Source organism: Ictidomys tridecemlineatus, chromosome 4, assembly GCF_052094955.1.
Source record: "Ictidomys tridecemlineatus isolate mIctTri1 chromosome 4, mIctTri1.hap1, whole genome shotgun sequence".
Classification (NCBI taxonomy): Eukaryota; Metazoa; Chordata; class Mammalia; order Rodentia; family Sciuridae; genus Ictidomys; species Ictidomys tridecemlineatus.
Window position 1 is genome coordinate 92,838,976 of NC_135480.1, and position 24,219 is coordinate 92,863,194.

At 33.4% G+C, this 24,219-nt stretch overlaps 1 protein-coding gene across 1 annotated transcript in view; it reads left to right on the forward strand.

Moving 5' to 3' along the window:
- The window catches only part of Ddx10 (DEAD-box helicase 10), a 285,891-nt gene that overhangs the window by 170,607 nt on the left and 91,065 nt on the right, over positions 1 to 24,219 (forward strand). The window contains exons 14-16 of the mRNA XM_040285171.2: positions 5,183 to 5,302; positions 7,951 to 8,112; positions 17,560 to 17,616. Coding sequence (XP_040141105.2) covers positions 5,183 to 5,302; positions 7,951 to 8,112; positions 17,560 to 17,616 — 339 coding nt within the window. The remainder of the gene's footprint in view (positions 1 to 5,182; positions 5,303 to 7,950; positions 8,113 to 17,559; positions 17,617 to 24,219) is intronic.

Consider the following 24,219-nt stretch of genomic DNA (forward strand, 5'->3'; position numbering starts at 1 on the left):
CTTTGTAGTTCAAAAATAGCATATTCAGTATTGAAAATATGTATTTTGATGTGAAAACAGTTATTTTTGAAACCAAACTGCATCAAAATAAAATCTAAAATCTGAAAACAACCTTAGTAAATGACTATTTAAAGAGTTTCAAAAACTAAGAGTTTCTTGGCAATTCTCAAACATTTTTGCTAAATTGATAGAAATTTAAATGTGAAATGCAGTCAAATTACAATGACATGGTCTTCTATTGCAGTTTGAACAGATCAGCTAAGCATTGTAGAATGTGAATGTCAAATACTTCAGTTAGCTTGATGCAAACTTGAACAGTTGCTGGATTAATCAAGCTTTGGCCTTTTAATATAAAAACTGTCAGTAGGGACAAGATTTGACTTAGGGTTGTTATGAGCCGAAAAAGAAGCAATGCTTACATAGTTTATTAATGAATTCTTTCAAGAACTCTCTGTCCAATGTTCCCTACATGCCACCTTTTCTGTGATATACTGTGGAAATAGATGTAACATTAATGTTATCCTTTGTGGAGATTGTAGTCTATTAGAAACAAAGTAAGAAAAAAAGGAATTTCAGTGAGTTTTTGCTCTTGGGGCATCAAGAATGAGGCCCAACTCAGTGGTTCATGCCTGTGATTGAAGCAGCTTGGAAGACTGAGGCAGGAGGATCAGGAGTTAAAAGCCAGCCTTAGCAAAAACAAGATGATAAGTAACTCAGACTATGTCTCTTAAAAAAAAAAGGGGGGCTGGAGATGTGGCTTGGTGGTCAGGTGCCCCTGAGTTTAATCCCTGGCACACCCCCCCCCCCCCCCCCCGCCCCACCAAATGAACTGAAGGGAAGGAAGGGGAGGGGAATAGGAGAGGCAGAATTAATTGGTTAAAACTTTCCTAATCTTGTATTTGTATACACAACCAGGGTAACTCCACATCATATAGACCACAAGAGTGGGGATTTAAATAGAATGAGTTATACTCTGTGTATGTATATTCTTCCAAAATACATTCTACTGTTATGTATAAGCAAAAAAACAAAACAAAACAAAAAAACCACCAGAGAGTCAGCCTAAAAGGCTATTGTAATAAGCAGTCCATTCCAGAAATAATGGTAACTGGGAGCTGGGTGCACCAGATAGGACTTTTGTCTTTCTCCTGAATTCTTATAATTCCAAATTTATGCATATGACCAAGATTTATTTTATTGTGCGCTCTATAAACTTTACATGGGTAGATGTGGACATTTTTAAAAAATATCTTTATTATATTTACTTACTTTTATGTGATGCTAAGGATCAAACCCAGTGCCTCACATGTGTGAGGCGTGAGCTCTGCCACTGAGCCACAACCTCAACCCCAGGTGTAAGCATTTTTTTCTTTTTTTAAAGAGAGAGTGAGAGAGGAGAGAGAGTGAGAGAGAGAGAATTTTTTTAATATTTATTTTTTAGTTCTCGGCGGACACAACATCTTTGTTGGTATGTGGTGCTGAGGATCGAATCCTGGCCGCATGCATGCCAGGCGAGTGCGCTACCGCTTGAGCCACATTCCCCGCCCCCAGGTGTAGGCATTTTTAAAAAGGAAAATCCTGACATTTTTTAGACCACTCTAAGATCATTTCTATAATCTGTAATTTATACATATTCTTCTTTTATATAATTTTAGTTTTTCTTATTTAGCAGTCTTTAACCCTTCTTGTGGTCATTGTAAACTATTAGTGGCACAGGTAGGAGGAGTCACTTGAGACATAAAGTTTAACTTGATTGGTTTGTCTTTCAGTTTAATTCTAATATTGATTTCCCTGAATTTTTTTGCTTTTCACTAAAATACCATTTTTTAAAACAGTATCTTTATTTTCTTTGCTAGAATATCTGTTAATAATCCTTAGCATTACTAAGGTGTTTATTTTTCATTGATTATGTTTTGAATCGTAAAGCCAATGTTTTTACAGTCATCATTGTTTTGAGACTGGTGGCTGTTCTTTTATTTTCTGAGTTATTAGAATAGCAACTTCCTATGGCTAACACTGTACCTTGAAGATAACTTGATGCTTTATCAGTTTCATATTTTACATTTTCTTTTTAGCATTTTAGTTTATAAGGACTAGGACACATGTTGTAGAAGAAATACAAATTGGATCAAACATGACATTTTGATGTTTTTTATGTCTTGTCTGCAAAATGTTTTATTATGATTCTTTTTTTTTGCCTCAAATTTTATTCTTGTACTCATAATACAGTTTTGTAGTTACAGTGTAACTTCTGCCTAACAGTAAATATATTCTTATGGTTTTTATGTCTTAACAAACAGAAATGCAAAATGTCAATGAACTACTGTCTAAGAACCATTGTTGAAACTACCCAAGGGGCAGAAAATAAAACCTGCATTTTAAAAAGGCAAATTCATTTTTAAAAATCTTTTAGTTGGAAAAGTATAAAACACGGCACAACCCAAGAGAACATTTTAAAAAGAGAACATTTTAAAGTAATAAAATTGATTGTATATTAAAAAAAATCTTTGGCAAGGGAAAAAAAAGAACTTTTAAAATGATTTTATGACAAGAGTCTAAATATAGCTGATGGCACAGAGGAAAATATTGAATCATATATTAGGAATGGATACTACAAATTGATAAATAAAATACCAGGGATTCATTAGAACTATGAACAAAGAATATAAATGATTCACAGAAAAATAAGGTTCTGTCATACTTGAATGCAAATGATTACATTTGTGATTAAAAGTTATTTTTTTAAGAAAATTTATTTTTGCTTAATATCCTTTTCCATGGATCAAAGAATGTTTAGAGCCCACCTACCTTGTACTGCTAGGTGCTAGGTTTGTACTGCTGGGTCCTGGGTTTGTACTGCAGTGGTGCTATAATTTGAATCTTAGGTGTGGTAAAATTTCTGTGTGATAAAGGCTTTGTCCAGTAAAGTGCTATTGGGAGGTCATTGGACCTTTAAGAGGTGGGATTTAATGGGAGGTGTTAAGGTCATTGGAGGCATACTCTTTGAGGAGACAGTAGGACTTTAGCCTCATCCTATTCTTCTTGTTTGTTTCCTTGCAAAAGTGGCAAGCAGATTTGTTTGTTTGTTTGGGGGGTGGGGCCAAGTAGTTTCATTCCACCATGTGCTCCCATCATGATATGCTGCCTTGCTCAAAACAATAGAGTCAACCCATCATGGTTTGAAATGTTTTTATAAATATGTGCGCCAAAATAAAGCTTTTCCCTTTATAAGTTGGTTATCTCATATTTTTATCAGTGACATAAGGCTAACAGATGCATTCTGTGTAGTTGACAGTGTTTATTTGAATAAGTGAATAATTCTGCAGTTTCAGAGAAAAACCACAGCCTATCAGGAAAGTATGTTAATTCTATTCTGTTGTATATTGGCAGGTCTGTTGCTTTTTTTTCAGTAGCTTACCTAAATTTTAAAAATAACTTTTTTTTTTTCAGGGTGGGGGTTGGTACACAAATCCCTTTTAGAAATCAAGATAAATCATAAAAAGGCAAAGATACACATATCTCCAAATGTTATCACACAGTTTCATGGACTTCTTTGAAAGTCTGCAACTAGACCCATTACCTTGCTCTAAAGTTTGCTTCTGTGGCATTATTTCTTTGGTTGATGTTTATTCTGTTCTGACAATTTTTGGTATCACTATGCTTCGACATTTGTCTCCAGTCTGTAGGAATGGGCTATTAAATCTTATAAGATTGAAGATGTTAATAGCTTATTAAGTATAAGTTGATTATTGTCCAAGAAATAAATAAATGTGATTAAATGCTATAGCTTTCTTTCATTAAGAATCAAGAATACAAAGACAGTGTTGTTAGTAATACATAAGAGAACGAGGGTGTCAAAATAACTTTATTGTACTTATACTATTATTGCAGATGTACTGGCTTATTTTGTAACAAACCTCATTATCTAAAACTAGAATACATTATTAAGTTGTCATAAACTTCTATTTTAGTTGTTTATAATTTTATAGTGTTTTATTTTTAAGCATTTGATCTATGCATCATTAATCATATCTACTTATTAAATGAATTTTATGTATATTTTTTACCACAGTATAATGGTTATAACCCATCTATGTCTTTTCAGAGCTTCTGATGATTTTTGGTTTTCTAGATCAGAACCATTTTACTTTTCCTTGGGTGGTTCCCTATGGTACAGAATTTAAAACTAGGAAGCTTGGGGTCTGGTATTTTGCAAAGTAAGGTCCTATCCAGTTGGCACATTCTCTTCATGCAACATAAAATAAATATGTATTGATAATATTTTAGATTTATTGAACACTTCTTTTTATGTTTTATGTCTACTATCTGCTTCTCCCAGCATACCTAGTAAGTGATACAGCTTGAGCACAAATACATTTTCTTAACCAGTGTACCAGTGACTTCATCTCAAACACCACTAATGAGAAATCTTCAAGGAGAATGATAAAAATCCTCTCGAGACACATGTTGCTTCTTGTCACCCTCTCATTACAAGCAGACAATGCTGTGATCTCTTACACCCCGCATGTCTGGTGGCATTCTCAGCATTTTTCACTTAGCATTAGTCAGCGTGCCTTTGAATTTTTAATACCATTCCATAGAGGTTTTAGGACATTAACTTGGTCCTGATCAGTCTATCCTATTATGGAGTTATTTTATTTCACCTCTGGCACAGCCTAATCATCACAGATGTTTTTCTGGGCATGTAGATTAAGTCATTGTAATTGGTGGAAGAATGTTGAGTTGCAAACGATGCATTAATCATTTTGTTTTCCACTATACATTTTCATAGTCTAGAAATTGAAGTTTGTGCTTGTGAATTTAAAAATATATTTTGTATTTTAGCTGGGAGAGACAGCTATATTTTATGTCCATTTATTACATTGTCATGTGGTTTCTGGTACTTCAGCATTTTCAGATAGTCCAATTCTAGCAATAGAAGAAAATGTAAAGTTTATTTATATCTAATACCTATTGAATTCACATTTAAATCCTTTTAGCTTTGGGGGAGTCATTAATTAATAAATCTAATAACTTTTTATTTCTGTTCAGTGTTTTTGATGCTTCTCATTACCAACAAGAGCAATGAATGCACTCAATATTGGAAAGTATATTGCTTGAGTTAAATTAACCTTTACCCTAATTGTCTTTTGTTGTTGTTGTTGTTTTTGTTGTTTTGCAGAAGAAAGAACCTTCTAAATCCAGTGTCAAGAAAAAAGTAACCAAAGTGGCAGAAGCAAAAAAAGTAATGAAGAGAAATTTTAAAGTGAATAAGAAAATAACATTTACTGATGAAGGGGAGGTAAGAATCTGAAAGCTTCATTTCTGGGATACATTGCAAATATTAAGAAGTTTGACTCTCCTAATGACTACTTCTTGAAAAGGCCAGTGTTTCTGTATAGCAATAGTCAGTTTCTTTAGCTACCCCTGCAGGCATTTGATCAGGTCTATAGCTCTGGACAAGGATGAATTCTTGGCATTAAACTTGAGATACTTCTTGGTGATGCTGACACAAAAATGATATTGAACTTTATAAATTCTGATTTTATAAGATTTTCTTATCATGGTTTTTATCAAATTCTTCTATGGAACAAGCATAAGAATATTAACAACTACTTGTCTTGCTAGAGAGTTTTTCGCTTTAGATGCTGTTCTTGCACATTCTTGCTGGGTTGGCTACAGGAGGAAATTCTCTGCCTTTAAGTAATCTCAGACACACATGTGCCTTTATCTCACCCTTATTGTGGCCTGGTTTTAAATAAACAGTTATATTAAAAAATCATAGGGAAGGGATTATAACTCAAAGCTTTTCACAGGAAGGTCCTTATTTTACATAATAGTTATTTTGTTTTTAAACGATAAAATAGATCCAGAACATTGAGTGGTTTAACTTAAGAAGTGAACAGTATATCAGGTTCTTCTGAATATTTCAGATGACCTCATCCTCACTACATGCAAATTTTTCTGACCACACAGCAACTTACACACATCATAATCTTATTTCATCTTTTATAACTTTTCTTCACAGAGCTTGGTTTGTAACCTCAATCTATTATTTGACTGTTGTCAATTTCTTCTCCACTTTTCTATGAAGGAAAAATGGATGTGAAGAAAGTTATTTTGTTGACTTTGTTCACTATCAGTCCCCAGTACCTATAACAATGCTAACATAAAACCCCCAGATTTCTTGAATGAATCATTTATTTTTCCAAAAAAATAACAGCTTTTCATATTGACTAAAGTATCACATATATTTTATCTTCACTAATGTAAATGCTGCTTAAGTAGTCTATATCCAGTTTTTCCTTTTTGTTTTGGAAGTACTAAAGATTTGGATGTTATTTTGGGATATATGAATTAAATGAAGAATAACACAGTATACATAGTGACTCAAAGTTGCTGGAAGCGAAAAATACTATATATGATAAATAATTTAATGTGCCAAAATTATTAAAAAGTGATAAACATCTGAGAAGCAGGTTAAACTAGGATGTAGACCTATTACATCAGGTGTTCACAGTAAAATAAAGTGAATGTTGTTATAGTAATGAGATTCCTTAGTATGCTGCTCAGTTTATCTGCACAGATTACACCAGTTAGCTTCAAGATGAGTATAAATCTGTAACTGTAAAATGTTTCAGTTTATGTCTATTGCTAATAGGAGGTTATCCACCACACTGAAACTTCTGATCTAAAACTCTAAAAGTGCTGCTTATAGTGTAGCCCGTAGAAGGGCACACTTTTTATCCTCTTCAATACAAATCAGAATGAGGAGTCTGAGTAATGGATGGTGTTTTTGTCAGGAGTGACCCCTCTCTTTGGCAGATTTAGGCTCAGTAACTGCTAGTATTGCCTGTCGTTTAGTAATGTTCATCACCTCCATTGGTTGCCAGAAGTTGAGACTGTAGATATCGCACCCCAAAGAATGCCTGTGGTGACTACAAGAGTGAGAGGAGGCAAGGATGCACAAGGGTCTGTGAGGTGTGTGTTTCCGATTTCCGTGAGACTGCATGCTAATTAGTCTTTCCAAAACAGTGACACCTACTCACATCTTTCTGGCAACCAATTATTAAATAAGTGAACATTTTTGTCTAAATTGTCGAGTTTTATATTTTTATGTTGGACCTACAAATCACCAAGGAATGACTTTATTTTTCTGGAAAGGACACAAGCTACTGGTGACTAATTAATTTATTCATCATTATTCAGTAGGCTAGTGAAAAAGCCAACACATTCAGCTAGGTCCCCCAACTCTTAGATTAGTGACTTGCCTGCCTGTCACCTTGATCCTGTCCATAAATTATGCATACAGAATCATTTGAATGTGAACAGTTCAGGAAATCCAAGCTAAGTTTCTCCTTTACATGTATTTCATTGCTTATGTGTAATATTGGCTGTAAGGTGATTTATTCATCAGTTTTGAGCAAGTGTTTGCTATGTATTTCATACCATACTGGGGTACAACTGTCCTCAAGGAGATTAATTCTAGTAAGAGAAACAGGAAAGTAAACCAGTACAGTATGATAAGATATAGAGGTACAGGTGCCTTGGTAGCCTAAAGGAGGTACATTTTGGTCAGCTCAAGTCCTACTCTACGTGGGTAATTTTTACCTGAATTGTATGGAGCTTAGGCTAGGGTATTAGGAACACCATTACAAAGCATTTCTATTTTGAGCCTACCTTCTCTAAATAATTTTGTAAAATTTTCGTTTTACTGTGTTCTTAATAGGTTATGACAGCATTACTTTACCCCTACTGGGACTTTTTGTGGGGCATTGGGGGAGGGCTTGCTTACTTGAATTATGAAGTTTGTGAGAAAACTTAAGAAATATAGTTATAAGGCAGAAAGTGAGTATACATATAACAACTTTTAAAGTTGTTACACAAAAGAACAGGGTTTCTGTGAATGTTTCCTGTTTCTCATTCCATACTTATCTCTCTCATCTGTAGTTGGTTCAGCAGTGGCCACAGATGCAGAAATCCACCATGAATGATAAGGAGGAGGATGATGACACTGGTGGTATCAACTTAGATAAAGCAAAGGAAAGGCTTCAGGAAGAGGACAAATTTGACAAAGAAGAATATAGGAAGAAAATTAAGGCAAAGCATCGGGTAAGCATTTCATTTTGAATTAGTACTAAGTGAAATTTATTATGTCCCTAAAGAAAAATAAATACTCAGGTAAAAACGATATGACTTTTTTCATTGTTTTCTGATGCTTTTTCCTGTGGCTATCATCATTTTATCTGTTCCTTTGGTTCTTCTACTAGGAGAGTCTTTATAATACTGACATCTCTCTGACAGTGTCATATAGATCTGCTTTTGGTCTGAGGTGACTCATATAATATTAGCGGGTTTTAAAATTATAGTCACACCCCACATAACATTGTTTCTTTTTCTTTTTCCTTTTTTTTTTTTTTTTAAAGCAGTGCTGAGGGTTGAACCCAGGGCCTTGCACATATGAGTCAAGCGCTGTACACTGAGCTACATCCCTAGTCCTATAATGTTTCAATCAATAATGGACCACATATATTAATTATAGTGGTCCCATAAGATTATGTGGGATAGTGATGTTGGAGCCTTCTCAGTTTCTGTGAGTTTACTTACAATGTATGCACAATAGTGAAACCACCTAGTGACACATGACTTTAGTAAAATGTTTATTTTGATGTAATTCTTGTTCGATGTGTACTTGTAGGAAGTAATACAGAGAGATCCCATGTTCTCCATTTCTGTATTTTTTGTCACCACAGAATGTTTTGTATATGAAACTGCTCAGTATATTGTATATGAAACTACACAGTATATATACCTTTTGTACTCCCTTCCAACCCCCCAAGAGCTAGGGATCAAATGCAGGGCCTTAAGTTGCTAGCATTTGCTCTACAGAGCAATATTCTTAGCCCCAATATGTAGCCTTTAGAGATTGGCTTTTATTGTTTGGCATTTTTTTTCCTGAAGAATTGCCCAAGTTGTGTGAATCAACACCACTTTATTCCTTATAATACTGAGTAGTATTTCATTGTTTGGATTCACCAAGGTTTGTTTTACCATGAGGGACATTGGTATTACTTCCAGATTCAATTAAATTCAGCTAAATTTCTTTTCATATCAATTATTTGATAATAAATATAAAATTAAATTCACTGCCTTAAAAAAAGTGGAAACCTTTTAAGAGGGAATGCTTCTAAATAGGCATGTTCCTGGTAGTCTTAAACTTGGCAGTTTTCTGTTATACATGTTATTGCCCTATCAAGCATACTATTTAATTCCCTAAAAGTGGACATTTCACTAGATTAGTTAATGAAGTAAAGCAGATTTACACTTTTAAAAAACTTTATGTAGCATATCTTTGAGACAATGATTCCAGAGAAGCACAGTATCATACCTGAGAATCACTGCCATAATACTAGATTCTGTGTTAAGAACCTCTGAAGCCTTCGGATATGGACCTTATTAGCAGCATCTCAAGAGAGATTCTTGTAGTTTTTCACCCTTCTTTGAACTAATTTATCACTTTTTAATGGGCCAGAACACTTTAAAAAAATTTTTTTAAAGAGCAGTAATTATAGCTTCTTGACCATTTGATAGAATTTCACAACAGCATTTGGTGAAAAAGGAAAAAGTAGATATTAAACATAGCTTTAGGGAGGGAAATGAATGTTGTGAAAAACATTCAGAAATGTGGAGAACAAATCAATCAAAAATATACTGGTTGTAGTTTTTGGATATTTATGTTATTGAGAGACATTTTTTGCATTAATTCCTTTGAAATTGTATTAAAATTTCTTTGAAATTGAATTGAAATTTGGTGTTAACAAGTTGTTAAAATCGTTGAAAATACTGAAGACTGTCAGCAATTTGCTATGTTTTGGCTTACATTCTACTTAGAGTACTTATCTTGGAGCAAATAGAGTGTAAGAAGGTTTAACCCTTTATTATTTCTAAGTTATAGTCAGAGAAATATGAAGAATATAAATAAAGTAAGATCATCCCTCCTTCCCCTTTCTTTTCCATTTGTAGAAGTTATACTATTTCCAATTTTGTAATATTGTTTCTGAAACTTTTAGAAACTTTGTGTCAAATGAGCTAATTGTCCATGTGTTACACAGTCTAGACTGTGAATGTCATCTGTTAAAATATATGAGGCCTCTTAGGAAGAATATAAATAAGTGATTGTTAACTGTGGCTATACTGGCACTGTTCAAAATCTGTATCTTTATTTTATGGTATTTTTTTTGTGATGAATAATATACATGATTCAAAATTCAAGATGTAAAAAAGCATATTGAAAATTTTTGCTTGTGCCTATACTTGTCTTTCATACCCCACCCTGATGACAGCTCTCTACTTTTATTTCCTTTTAATGAGGCCTTTTATGCAAAGAGGAGTAAATGGAAATACCATACTCTTACTTTCTCCTTTTCTTACCTGAGAGCGAGCCTTCTGAATATAATGTTTATGCTTTTCTGCTTCACTTACTTTTGAGTTTTTCATTTTAATTTTCTTTGTACCAGTGTTAAAATATAGCATAGCTTCAAACAATCTCATTGATTGTCTCACAACAAGGTCGCACAAAGTTGTTTTGAGCTGATAAACTTCAAAGAAATATCACCAGACCTTTACATAGTACCATAGTAGGACGGACTACAGTATCTCTGTACCTAAAAGAGCAAGTCTTTTCAAAAAATCAGTGAAAGCTTTCTATTTCAGATAAAAGGGGTATATCCTACATATGACAGCTCATGGCATACCTGCCTTACTCCATTAACTGATTAGTGAAATGTCCTCTTTTAGGGAATTAAGTAGTATTGTGATAGGGCACAATTGAAATAGCTAGATTAGTTGTCTGTATTAAACTTTAATGTAAATGCTACCTAATACTCAACTCACATGATTGGTTTCTTGGTAGTATTTTCAACAGTAACATTTACGTATACATATATTTGTGTGTATTGAAGAAGAGAAAAATTTACATTTGTGAGCACTTTGGAATTAATATGTTTATATAATAATAACATGTATAAAATACAGTGTGGGTATTCAAATTACTTATGCACCAAACTTTCATGGAATGGATTCTGTCCTGAAGATACATGGAATATTATTTTAAATGGGAAAGTGTATTGTATGGCATAGTGAAGCAGTAGTGGTGGTTAGTGGAAACAGTACTGGGCTATCAGGGAGAATACTTGCAGTTGACTACTGAGTATGGCATTATGTAGTTCAATTTGAGTAACCAGTCACCAGTTTGGACTGTACATTTCTAAAAATGACAAGGGAATAGGAGTTAGTCTTAGACAATCAGTGAGATCTTCTGGCTCTGTAGATCCAGTCAAGACAGGGGAATAAAATTGCCTTTACTTTTTGGGGAAAATGGAATTTTCATTTATAATTTTTCCTCCATGACAAATCATATTGCATTGATGACATTTTTTTCTTGTTCACTTATTTTCCAGTAGTTATAAAATTTTACTTAAAAAACTATTAGCAATCTTGAACAGATTATTTTGTTTCAATTAATTGCTGAACACATTGTTGATGTTGAAATAATATTGTATTACTAATATTACCATAATGACAATATTCTTCTAGCATGAGGTTTTGCTTTGAGCAAATGTAATTTTGTCACTTTTGAAGGCTATCACTCATAATTTTGTTACTTCTATGAAAGTGTACTAAGAAGAGTTCTCTGTCCCCAGTGAATTTTGAAAATACTAACATTAGAATCTGGGAATTAGCTTTACTTCATGAAGATAGATAAAGGTTAAGAAACTTTTGATGCAAAATTATGAATAATGATGTGTCTGATTAATTTTGCATGGAAAAAATGAAACTCCATAAAACTGATGGCATGTTTCTCTATTTCACATATATTTTTTAAATATATATTGATTTTAGATTTTATAAGCTTTTAGAATTTTTTACCTAGGTTGTTCAAAATATTTCACAATTAAATTTTTTATTTAAAAGGTATTTTATATGTAAGTGAATTTATTCTTAATGATCCTGACAGTAGTTGTTCCCTCTAGCTTTTAAAGTTAACAGTCTTAAATTATAGTTTTAGATGTGTTCTCAGCCTATATAATGTAGGACTCAGGTATTCACTTTGTTTCTCTTATTTTGTCCTCTCTCTTATCACACTTGTCTTTGACTTCTGTTTTCACCTACCAAATTTTGGAAGCTACATAATTTCTACCATGACTCTAATATTTATACTTGTCTTAAAGTCTTAAACTGGGATATAAATTTTTTTTTTTTAAGAGAGAGTGAGAGAGAAACAGAGAGAGAGAATTTTTTTAATATTTATTTTTTAGTTTTCAGCAGACACAACATCTTTGTTTGTATGTGGTGCTGAGGATCGAACCCGGGCCGCACGCATGCCAGGCGAGTGCGCTACCGCTTGAGCCACATCCCCAGCCCCTGGGATATAAAGATTTTTTTCATTAAAAAGTTTTTAACTTATTTTAAGATATTTACTAATGTGTATTATATGTGTTCTAATACAAATGATATATATTTATGTTGTGATTTGTTACAAGTATACATTATACAATAATCAAATCAGGCTAATTGTCATCTCAAATGATTATTATGTATTTGTGGTATGAAGATTTAAAATCATCTCTACTCTGAACATATAATATAGTATTATCAATTATAGTCACCATGTTGTGCAATAGATCCCTAGAACTCATTTCTGATGTTTAATTAAAACATTATATCCTTTGACCAATGTCTCTTCCCTGCCCCCATTGAATCTATCAACTTTATGATAAGTCTTTGAGATTTTTATAACTTATATTTTAATTTTTCATGAATTTTTTAAAATACCATATAATGTTTAAGAGATGGATTGATGATTATATTGATTGAGACTAGTTGGAGACTTGGATTGATAAGCACAGAGCAGAGTTTGGTGCTTATGGTGTCCAATTTGATAGGATATGGGGTGATAGACGTCACAGGAGATTGAACCATTTGTTTTGTCTATTGTTTTATACCCACAGCCACATGGCATAGAGTATCTCATCAAATAGTCAAAGAAATTAACTTGTGAATTGTTGTTTCCATATCATTTTTTTTCTGTCTTCACATTCTTATTGTAATTATTCCAGATTTATATATAAAAGGCTACTTTTTTATATTGTTCAAATGAAACTTAAAAGAATAGGTAACAGATCAAAAGACTCTTACTGTGTTCTGAGTGCCTGGGAAGGATTTAGGTTTTCTAGGATTTTGTCCTTGGAGAGCAGGGGATTCCTTCAGGCTTTAAGATTCTTATAAATATTCTTTTATGCACTTTTTTTGAGTCAATTTTCTTACCTGAAAAAGAGGTGCTTTTAATACTTAAATAAAGCTAGATATCCCCTTGATCTCTGTATGATAGTTGCTACTCTACTCCTTTCCAAACTGTCACAGTTCCTCCAAACTCATCCATATGGGTCATGTTTTCATTACTTCCTGAAAAATGAGTTTTATTTCCAGATCTACAAATAGATTTAAGTATTGTCAGAGAGTGAAAAAGGTTTAAATACATTGTCCTGACTGCTGATGAAAGTCATATTTCATGGTTCGTTCTTTTCTGGAGGATAAGGACCTATAGTATGTGTGAGGCCAAAAGCTTTATAATAGCTATAAGGGAGTATTTTGTACCTTGAAATGTGATTTTCTGTTTTCCTTTCCCTTGTGAATTTGATTTTCATTATTGAATTTCATGCTGTCCTTATATTTAATCATTTGTAGCATGGTAGAACTAAAGATAAAATTTTGTCTTTTTGTGTGGCCTAAAATAGTTTTTTATATTAGTACCGTCCTAGAAATAGGAAAATAGTTTTTGGTGACATTACTCTTTTAGAAATGAAATAGAAAAATAAAGGATTTAAAACATTTGAACCAGATGATATTGAGGGGGAAACCTAAGTTACTGAATAAAATACAGTTAAATTATATTTTGGCTTCAAGTACTCTGACCTTTTATCTTTGATGTATCACGACCTTATAAATTTTTTTCTTACCTCAGTAAAGAAAAAAGGTGCTTTCTTCCTTATATCTATATATCCCAAATCTTGAATTCCTGTAATTTTACTTTCTTTTAACTTTAAAGAGAACTCTTTACTCTTGTCTCTTTTTCAGGCAGAGTACTAACATAACCTTTTAAAATAAAGAAAAGTTTTCTAATGATATACTTCAAATTATTTTCCTTTTGTTTCATCCAGTATTGAAAGGTGGTTGCCTTTAATGCACTTCCCTTCTATGTCTTGGCCATTTTGTAAATGTCTGTGGATGTCACTCATCAATTTGAGACTACAGTCAGAAAATGTCAGTAGGCAAAAATGATTACTTTTGCATATGTGAATTCTGATATTGAAATCTGAAATTTAAGATACCATTTAGTGACTATACTGAATTATTATTGAAATACAGTAGAAGAAGAAAATTGCCAATATTGTGTTTTCCTGCTGTGATTAATATGGCTAGATGAAATGCTCAGAATAGAGAAGTGTTTAGTTATATAGAAAGAGTTTTTCTGATGGTGAGGTTACTTGCAAATTGAAGTGTCATTTTTCAGATATTCTCATGTGTTATTGAATAATTACAACCCAAAATTTTGTGACTGTTAAGTGTGGTCAGTTATCTGTTCTGCACAGGAGACCGTCAAAAATTAAATAAATCCATAAAATGTCAGAAAAATATGAAAAGATTCATAGTAGCAGACTATTAGTAATAAAAGAAACACACCACTTGTCTAAGCATATTGGTGGGAGAAAAATACTACATATGACTGACTATACAAAGTTAAATGAACATTTCGAATGAAGAAACATTGAGTGTATGTTACAGTATTTCCATGGACCCAGGATAATCCCAGGCCTGTTACTCACTGTGTACTTGACATCAGCCAAGTGACTTCATTACTTTGGCCTTTCACTTTTTTCCTCTATAAAATGGGGAAAATAATATCTCATAAATTCTATCACATAGGTTTTTAAATACAAGTTTATAGTGAAATGCTGATAATTACTAAGAACTGTAACTGTTTGTAAGAAAATAACAAAAATGGTAATAATGTACTTATGGACAAATAAAAATTTGTGGAAAGTAAAATTTTATTGATCTCTGTACTTAGTGTTTTATATAGCTGTAGATTTAAAAGAAAGTTAAGCAACAAAACTTTTAAAAGTCATTCTTACTGTAGACTAGCATACATTACTGTTATGTTTAATTTTAGTATCTAAAGCAGAAAAACTTTTTTTTAATAATAGGATTAAATTGTCCTTTTGGTGGAAGGTAATACAGAAGAGAGAGAAAATTATAAATACATGTAACCACAAACTAGAGCCAGCAACTAAGCAAAATTAATATTAGTTATTTTAATATTTTTTTCTAATACTCTTTGCTATTTATGTATTTTGTAGTCTGCTAATGTTCAAAGAAAATCAGTAATTGGTGTCAGGTTTATGAAAAATTTGGGTGCAGATTATTTAGAAACAGTCATCCATTAACCTATTTTTTCCCTACAAATTGAAGAAAGTTGGAGATTATTTTAGAGGTAGGGCATTTGTCATAATCTCATTAGAGAACCTATTCAGGGATAGAGTTTGATAATAACTACTGCATTAATTGGCTGCTTGTTCAAATACTAGTATTATTTTCTTGGGTTGTTAAAGTCACACCTGTTACTATTTAACCCCAAATGTGAACATTTTTATTATAATGTATTGGAAAAAGTACTAGATATGACATATGAAGACCCAGCTTTTGGATTAATCTCCTAGTAACTAAATAAAGACTTTACAATAAGCAAGTCAAATTTTTTTGAGTTTTTGTTTAGCTCACTTGTTTCTTCCTTTGACTTTGATTTCTGCAACTTCCAAGTAATCTTTAGAATGTTATGGTATAATTTTGTAATTGCAGATGTCCTTGCTAATTGTATACTTTATTTGGAAATCAGAGTACTAACTATAATTTCCAAAGCTTAAAAATAAGAAAAAGAATAGGCACAGAAGAACAATTTAGCATTAGGCATACTTAGGAACATAACTCAACCAACAGCCATTTGAATTTGAATTTTCAACTTCACTTAGAATTTAGCTTTTTTACTATGTAATCTGAAGCTATAGAAACTGAATCTAGAAGCCTGGTGGACTCCATTCTTTTTGACATTGGTGTTTGATCTTCTTGGAGACTTTTAACATTTGTCTTCTCACTTTATCATAAAGAAGTCTGTAAACTTAGAAAACATACATATTAGCAATTCTACCTCTAGAGAGATGGATTAGGATTGTTTTTTGAATCTGAAGGAAGTTATTTATGTGCAAAGCATAATGGAAATGAAAGAATGCCCAGTGTAGAACCCCCTGTTCACTCTCATGTTGATGACACAGTTAAATACAATAGTGAATCATGATTGCATTTTCTTCTTATTACATGAAAACGATTTACTTTTTGCATTGACCTAGTTGTTCATTAACATTTAAAAAACATAAAATATGGGGAATTTAGGATTAAGAATAGCTTCTTTGGACATGAAGGTAATCTGGCTGTGATTGGGCTGATCTGGCTGGCTAAGTAGGTGTCCATTTCTTAACTGTTCTAGGTAAACCCCTCCAGAAGTGTTGAAGAAGACCATCTTCCCAGTTAGAGAAAGGACCATTTTTAGGACAAGGGTATACTAGTAACTGTGCTTCCCTGCTAGAACCTCCAAAGAAGCTCTCAGGAATAGCCTCTTTGTTAATACTTGTTTGGAGAGGAAGATAGATTTTTGATTGTTTTAAAAATGGCTTTAAAATGGCTTTCTTTCTGTTTACTATTTAGCTAAGTAATGTCTTTTTCTTTTTCTTTTTTTTGGTGCTGGGGATTGAACCCAGGGTCTTATGCATGTAAGGCAAGCTCTTTTCTAACTGAGCTATATTTCTAGCCCTTGTTGTTTTGAATTTTAATATCATATATGTTTCTTTTTCTTTAAAAAAAAATCCTGGTGTGCATTTCCTATTTTGTGATTGGTGGAAAACTAATGGGGAAAGCAAAGTATGAAAATAACATGTTTTACAAGAATGTTTCTTTCCTAAGAACCCTCAGGGTGTGAATTTTATATCTTCTTTAAATTCCATTTCAAATAGAAGACAAGGGAAATAGGCATGATTGCATATTTTTCTTCCTTTTATTCTTATTCTGTCATTGTGTATCAGTAGTATCTCAGATGCTGTGCTAATCACTTAGGTATTTTCTGGAATTGTTACATCAACTTTATAAAACCGTGTGCTCTAATTCTTTCCATTCTATTTTGAGTTAGAAAGTATAAAGCTCAAAACTGCACAATAAGTTCCAGTAAGTGGTGGACCTAGCATTTAATTCCAGGTCTGACACATACTTAGTGATTTTTAATACTTATGCCAGTTCCATAGTAATGCCAGTTCCATAGTAAGTGTTTTTAGTGTTTACTGAAAAACAAATTACACATATCAGTTGGCTTTAAAAAATAAAACAGTAATAATTTGTTTTATGTCTAATAGATAAAAGTTCATATGTTGCTAATTTTCCCCATCTTTCTTTTAGGAGAAGAGACTGAAAGAAAGGGAAGCCAGAAGAGAAGCCAACAAGAGACAAGCAAAGGTAAGAATTTATATATGTGGATATTGTATTTTTTTTTGCCAGCTTTCTTAAGATATAATTGAAAGGGATTTATATTTGATAAAAACAATTTTTGTAATGTTGAAACAAGAGTTTCAATTCTTGTCTTTCAATATGCATTATTTATTTATTTATACACCAGGACTTTCTAGTTGGATTTAAGTCCTTGTAGCTTATTTACTTTCTCATATTCATTTGTTTCCTCTATGATGCAGCATGAAACACATCTAAAATAATTTGTTCATTGGGCTTTGCTATACTCTCCCTACCACTTTTCCCATTGTATTTTTTTGCCTCCATATATACAGAATACAGTTGTCTCCATGGTCCGGGTCTGATAGGATTTTCATCTTTATCATCATTAGACTAGATAGATCTATTTGAATTCAACTCGATAGTAAGTAACTCTGAGAGCATTGGTTGCTACAATTTAGCTCCCAGAATATAGTTGAAAGTGCTCTATATTTCTCATCTTCACTGTATTCTGCAAATAATATTCAAATATTTATAAACAGTTTCCCTGAAATATATATTATAATTATAAGCACCATCTATAAGCTGCCATGATTTTTTTATCTGAGGTGTTTCACACTGAGAATTGTGCAGTGTCTGAATTCTAAAGACATTTAGTAGAAATGATATCCTAGAACCAGGGCCCAGTAATGTATGTCATTTCTCATGCTGTATCTTATTGTGCTATGCCTGACTAGCCATGATTTCTTCTTGGCAGTTACCAAAGATCTGACTCCCTTGAGTAAGTCCATAAAGTTCTTTGTTGTGTGTGTGTGTGTATATGTGTGTGTGTGTGTGTGTGTGTGTGTGTGTGTGTGTGTGTTTCTATGCTGGTAATAGCACTTAGAAAGCAAGTCAGAGATGGTAACTCATGCTATAATTATGAAGTGGGAAGCAATTACTGTATAGTGTAAGATTAAAAGACTGCTTATATTCAGTATTTAATATCACTCTTTCTTCAAAAGTTCCCTAAAATGAAAGCCCCAGTATGTACAGCCTGACTGCTAAAGCAGGTGGTGACCTCTGCATATGCTTTTAAAATGGAATTGTGAACTCTTATGCCAGGAAGATGAGATCCTAGGAGCTATAGTTGGAAGAATTTAAAATTAACAAGAAAATATTAACTCTAATGAACACCCTTGATATTTAGTAATATTGCATATTCAACATAAAAATAAGCCTTTTTTTGTTTCACTAACATTCATTTCTGCAAATAAAAGTATACAAAATGGAAGATACACTCTAGAGCCAAAAGAAAGCCCTGTTACACATTTCCTTTGTGTATATTTGTGTGTGTTCATTCATTCAGTCAGCTCTCTGTATCCATGTGCACAGATTTTAACCAACAAGAGATGGTTACAGATGGTTACATCTGTATTGAACATGTAGAGAATTTTTCTTGCCATTATTCCCTAAAAATGCAGTTTAATAATTTATATGGGATTTTACATTGTATTAGGTATTATATATAATTTGGAGATGATTTAATTGTGCAGGAACATGTATGTAGGTTATATGCCATTTTATATAAGGGACTTAGGTATCTTTAGGTTTTGGTATTTATGGAGTGTTCTAGAACAAAGTTCCCTTAAGATTTCAAGTGAAAATTGCATTATTCAGTATGGTTCTTTTTTTATACTCAATAGATGTTTTATGCCTAATTTTTCATAATTATTTGAGCTGTAAAATATCACACTCACTGCTGAGCCTGTTCTCTGGATTTGTTCTTAGAAACAAACAGTTTCTTTCATTCCCCTATGTAAGGGCAGGGGGAGGAAGGGAGGGAATATGTATGTATGTGTTACTTGGGATTGAGCACAGGGCCTGTGCATGCTAGGCAAGGCCTACCTGTACCATTGAGCTACATCTCAGCCCATGGTTTTGTTTGTTTTTGAGATAGGGTCTCTGAGGTTGGCCTCAGACTTGGTGCACTTGACTCAGCCTTCCTAGTTGCTGGGATTACAGGCATGCACTATCTTTCCCAGCTGTATTTGGTTTTAATACTGTATCAGCTGGGGAAATAAACTGTGAAGGCCACAAGAGTTCGGTTTTTCCATTGGGGGTGAATTCAAATGTGAACTGCTTGAGACAAGCTCCTGGCTTCTCTACTTTTCCTCTTTCATGTTTTTCCTGTGTGTTTGTTTTCTGGCATCCAGAAAAGAAGAGGGATTTTCTTGTCAAGAGAAGGTCTAATTTCTGTATCACCCTCCTAAGGATTGTACTAGGAACAAAAAGAGGATCTGCAGATGACATGGCTTTGCTGTTGAGCCATGACCTTTGGATAGAGGCTGTGCTTCATTATTCTCTAATAGTTCAGCTGCTTTCATTTCACCACCCTCCTCTGAGTGTGCAGATAGATGGCTTCTAGAAAGAGTGATGAGACCAGGGAGCTGTGCGGCCAGTTTGTAGCCAGGACTGAGAACTGGCATCAGTGAGAGGTTCAGGCTCACTGATAGATCCCAAGGAATTAACTTGAACCAATTTTTCTGCACCCAGCTTCTTCTCAAATGAAAGTGATGAGACATGAAAGCTTTCTTGACTTTTCGTTTTCCCCTTGGAAACAGACCTATTATTTGAAGAGAATTGACAAAGCGGTGAAGACCCAAAATTTTATGATATGTAAGAAGAAATACGTGATGGAATAGTCAGGTTTCTCTACAGTGTCTGTGCTTTAAATGACTTCTGTACTTAATTTTAAAGTAAATTTTTCTCTTTAATCTCATTTAAATATAATTATTATGTTGCTTTAGGATGTTTCCTTCTGAGATACTTGAGTGAGATTCAGTCTAGAGCATTTCTTTGAGCCAGACCTGTAAGATATACAAAAGATACTTTAATGATAAATGCAAGTGGCATTTGCAAAAACTAAATATGCCAGCAAGTGTGTGGTCTTACCTCTTGATAAGCTATTTTAAGGAATTAGCATGTAGAAACTGAAAGTGTGAGAAAGAGTGGACTCAATGTTTTTATTTCTTGTATCATACAGTAAACGTGTTGTTATAAAGGAGTAATATAGAGGTCATGGTGTTTTTTTTAATTTGGGAGAAGACAATGAAAGCTAATGGAAATATCTTTATTTCCCAGAAAAGTGAAGCCTTAATGATAATGAGGGTTTTCAATTTTAGAAATGATGATTACTGATTATCTATTTCTTTGTACATTGAAAGTAGTTCTAAAAATAAATTATCTTTAAGTATGAGTATGGTAAAATAAAGTTGGAATGGCCCTCTCAAGAACCTGATTCAGCCAGGTAAGGTGGTGCATCCCTATAATTCCAGGTACTTGGGATACTGAGGCAGGAGAACCAAGTTCTACACCAGCCTTGGCAACTTAGAGAGACCTCATCTCAAAATAAAAACAAAAAAGGACTGGGGATATAGCTCAGTGGTAGACCCTTTGTGTAGCATGTGTGAAGGTCTTGGGTTAAATCTCCAGTACCACATAAAACAAAGAACAAAAGCAGTAACCAAAACTAATACAGCTTTTTGTTAACGTGCACATCTAAGATCCGCCTAAAATATATTATATACATATCCAGAATGGAAGAGACATATGAAGATGAAATGCTTAGGAACATTTCTTGGAGACCCAATATTTAATTGTTTGGGGAAAATAATGGTCTTTTTTTTAATGAAAACTTTCTTTATCAAGGAAATACTTGAACTGTACAATGGAATTGCTTCTGCTTTAGCTAACAGAATATCAAATATTCTTATAACTTAGACATTTTAAACTGAGATCTGAAAAAATAGTTGTAGCAATGATCAATAGACTATATTGTCTTTTGACTCATAGAAGTTACATAATCCTGGAAATATAGTTTCACCTCATTATCTAGCTAGATTTCCTGTTGCTTTTATAGTCACAATTGCTTGTACTAATCTCTTGTGGCTGTAAGGATTTAGCAGAAATGTGTAGAAAATGAACAACCATGCTGAAACTTGAGGAATTAAATCTTCAAAATTATCTTAGGGGTATACTACTTTTGAAAATAGAGTAGGATTTATTAAAAGTGTGATATCTGAAATCTAGAAAGCATGCTATGTCTCAAAGTTGCTTGATGACCTGGGGCATATCATTAACCTTTCTAGTTCTCTTCTCAAAATGTATAAAATGAAGGACAGCCACTTTCTCACTTTTTAAATTTTTTTCCACAGTCATTTTTAATCATGATATTGTTGTTTGTGTGGTTCTTGTGTGATCTTGATCTGAGCTATGTAATTAAAGGCACAGTTGTACTGAATGGTTCCTAGTAAAGGTCCTCATCCTCTCGATATTTGAAGATATTTTTCTTCATATTTTACCACAAGCTTATTTGTTAAATGATGATTTCACATAAAGCTATAAATGGGACATTGAATGTTGTTGGTGGTATTAGTTCCCCAGAGAATAAAAGCCTTCACATTTATTTATTTTTTGGCAGTGCATTATTGATAAATACCAAATTAAGATTTTTTTTTCCATTTTGGTGTGCAGAAATGCCACATTCCAATATAATCATTTACTGAACAAGTGATTTGGCTTCTCTAATCGGACTCCTCACATAATACCTTGCTTTAATACTGTAATAAGATCAAATACACTGCCTTATTTTAATAAACAATACCCTCTTTTTGACGACTTGCTATTTCTCTTTAATATCTACCAAAATTAGCTATGAAAACCTAAATAGGTTTATCTTTGTGACTCTAGTGTTGGTATGGATTGCTTGGGGATTAATGTAGCAGTGTGTTTTTTCTCTTTCTTTGGTGATAATGAATAAGAACTGGATTACTATGCTAGATGTTATTTAAGTGACACTTCCAGTGTTCTCTTTTTTTGAGAATTATTCCTCTAGTCATGATTATTTATAGTTAACTTCGTGAAATGGAGGAATATGATCATGCTATCGTGAATACCTGCTATTCTTTCAAGACTAAGTAAAAATAATTAGTGAAGATTTTTCTGACCCTCTCAGGTGTGATGGACTCTTGGCTTTTGTAACTATTGCTGTGGTCTCCTGTACAGAGCACCTCTGATAGTTTATCAAGAATACTGCCTTATATGGTGTATAAACAGAAGCAGGCATATTCCTGAGACAGTTGAGCACAGGAAGAAAGAAAAGAGATGGGGAAAAGCATAGAATACTGTTTCTTTCTTTTTTTTTTTTATTGGTTGTTCACAACATTACAAAGCTCTTGACATATCATACTTCGCACAATAGTTTCAAGTGAGTTATGAACTCCCATTTTTACCCCAAATACAGATTGCAGAATCACATAGGTTACACATTCACATTTTTACATAATGCCATACTAGTGACTGATGTATTCTGCTACCTTTCTTATCCTCTACTATCCCCCTCCCCCCCATCTTCTCTTTCTATCCCATCTACTGTAATTCATTTCTCTCCTTATTTTTCTTCCAATTCCCCTCACAACCTCTTTTATGTAGTTTTTTATAACAATGAGGGTCTCTTTCCATTTCCATGCAATTCCACTTTTCTCTCTCTTTCCCTCCCATCTCGTGCCTCTGTTTAATGTCAATCTTTTCTTCCTGCTCTTCCTCCCTACTCTATTCTTAGTTGCTCTCATTATATCAAAGAAGACATTTGGTATTTGTTTTTTAGGGATTGGCTAGCTTCATTGAGCATAATCTGCTCTAATGCCATCCATTTCCCTGCAAATTCCATGATTTTGTCATTTTTTAGTGCTGCGTAATACTCCATAGTGTATAAATGCCACATTTTTTTAATCCATTCATCCATTGAAGGGCATCTGGGTTGGTTCCACAGTCTAGCTATTGTGAATTGTGCTGCTGTGAACATCGATGTGGCAGTATCCCTGTAGTGCGCTCTTTTAAGGTCTTCAGGGAATAGACCAAGAAGGGCAATAACTAGGTCAAATGGTGGTTCCATTCCTAGCTTTCCCAGGAATCTCCGTACTGCTTTCCAAATTGGCCGAACCAATTTGCAGTCCCACCAGCAATGTATAAGAGTACCCTTTTCCCCACATCCTCGCCAGCACTTGTTATTATTTGACTTCATAATGGCTGCCAATCTTACTGGAGTGAGATGGTATCTTAGGGTAGTTTTGATTTGCATTTCTCTGACTGCTAGAGATGGTGAGCATTTTTTCATGTATCTGTTGATTGATTGTATGTCCTCCTCTGAGAAGTGTCTGTTCAGGTCCTTGGCCCATTTGTTGATTGGGTTATTTGTTGTCTTATTGTCTAATTTTTTGAGTTCTTTGAAAACTCTGGATATTAAGGCTCTATCTGAAGTGTGGGGGGTAAAAATTTGTTCCCATGATGTAGGCTCCCGATTTACTTCTCTTATTGTTTCTCTTGCTGTGAAAAAACTTTTTAGTTTAAGTAAGTCCCATTTGTTGATTCTTGCTATTAACTCTTGTGCTATGGGTGTCCTGTTAAGGAATTTGGAGCCTGATCCCACAATATGTAGATCGTAGCCAACTTTTTCTTCTATCATATGCAGAGTCTCTGATTTGATATCAAGGTCCTTGATCCATTTTGAGCTAATTTTTGTGCATGGTGAGAGGAGGGGATTCAGTTTCATTTTGTTGCATATGGATTTCC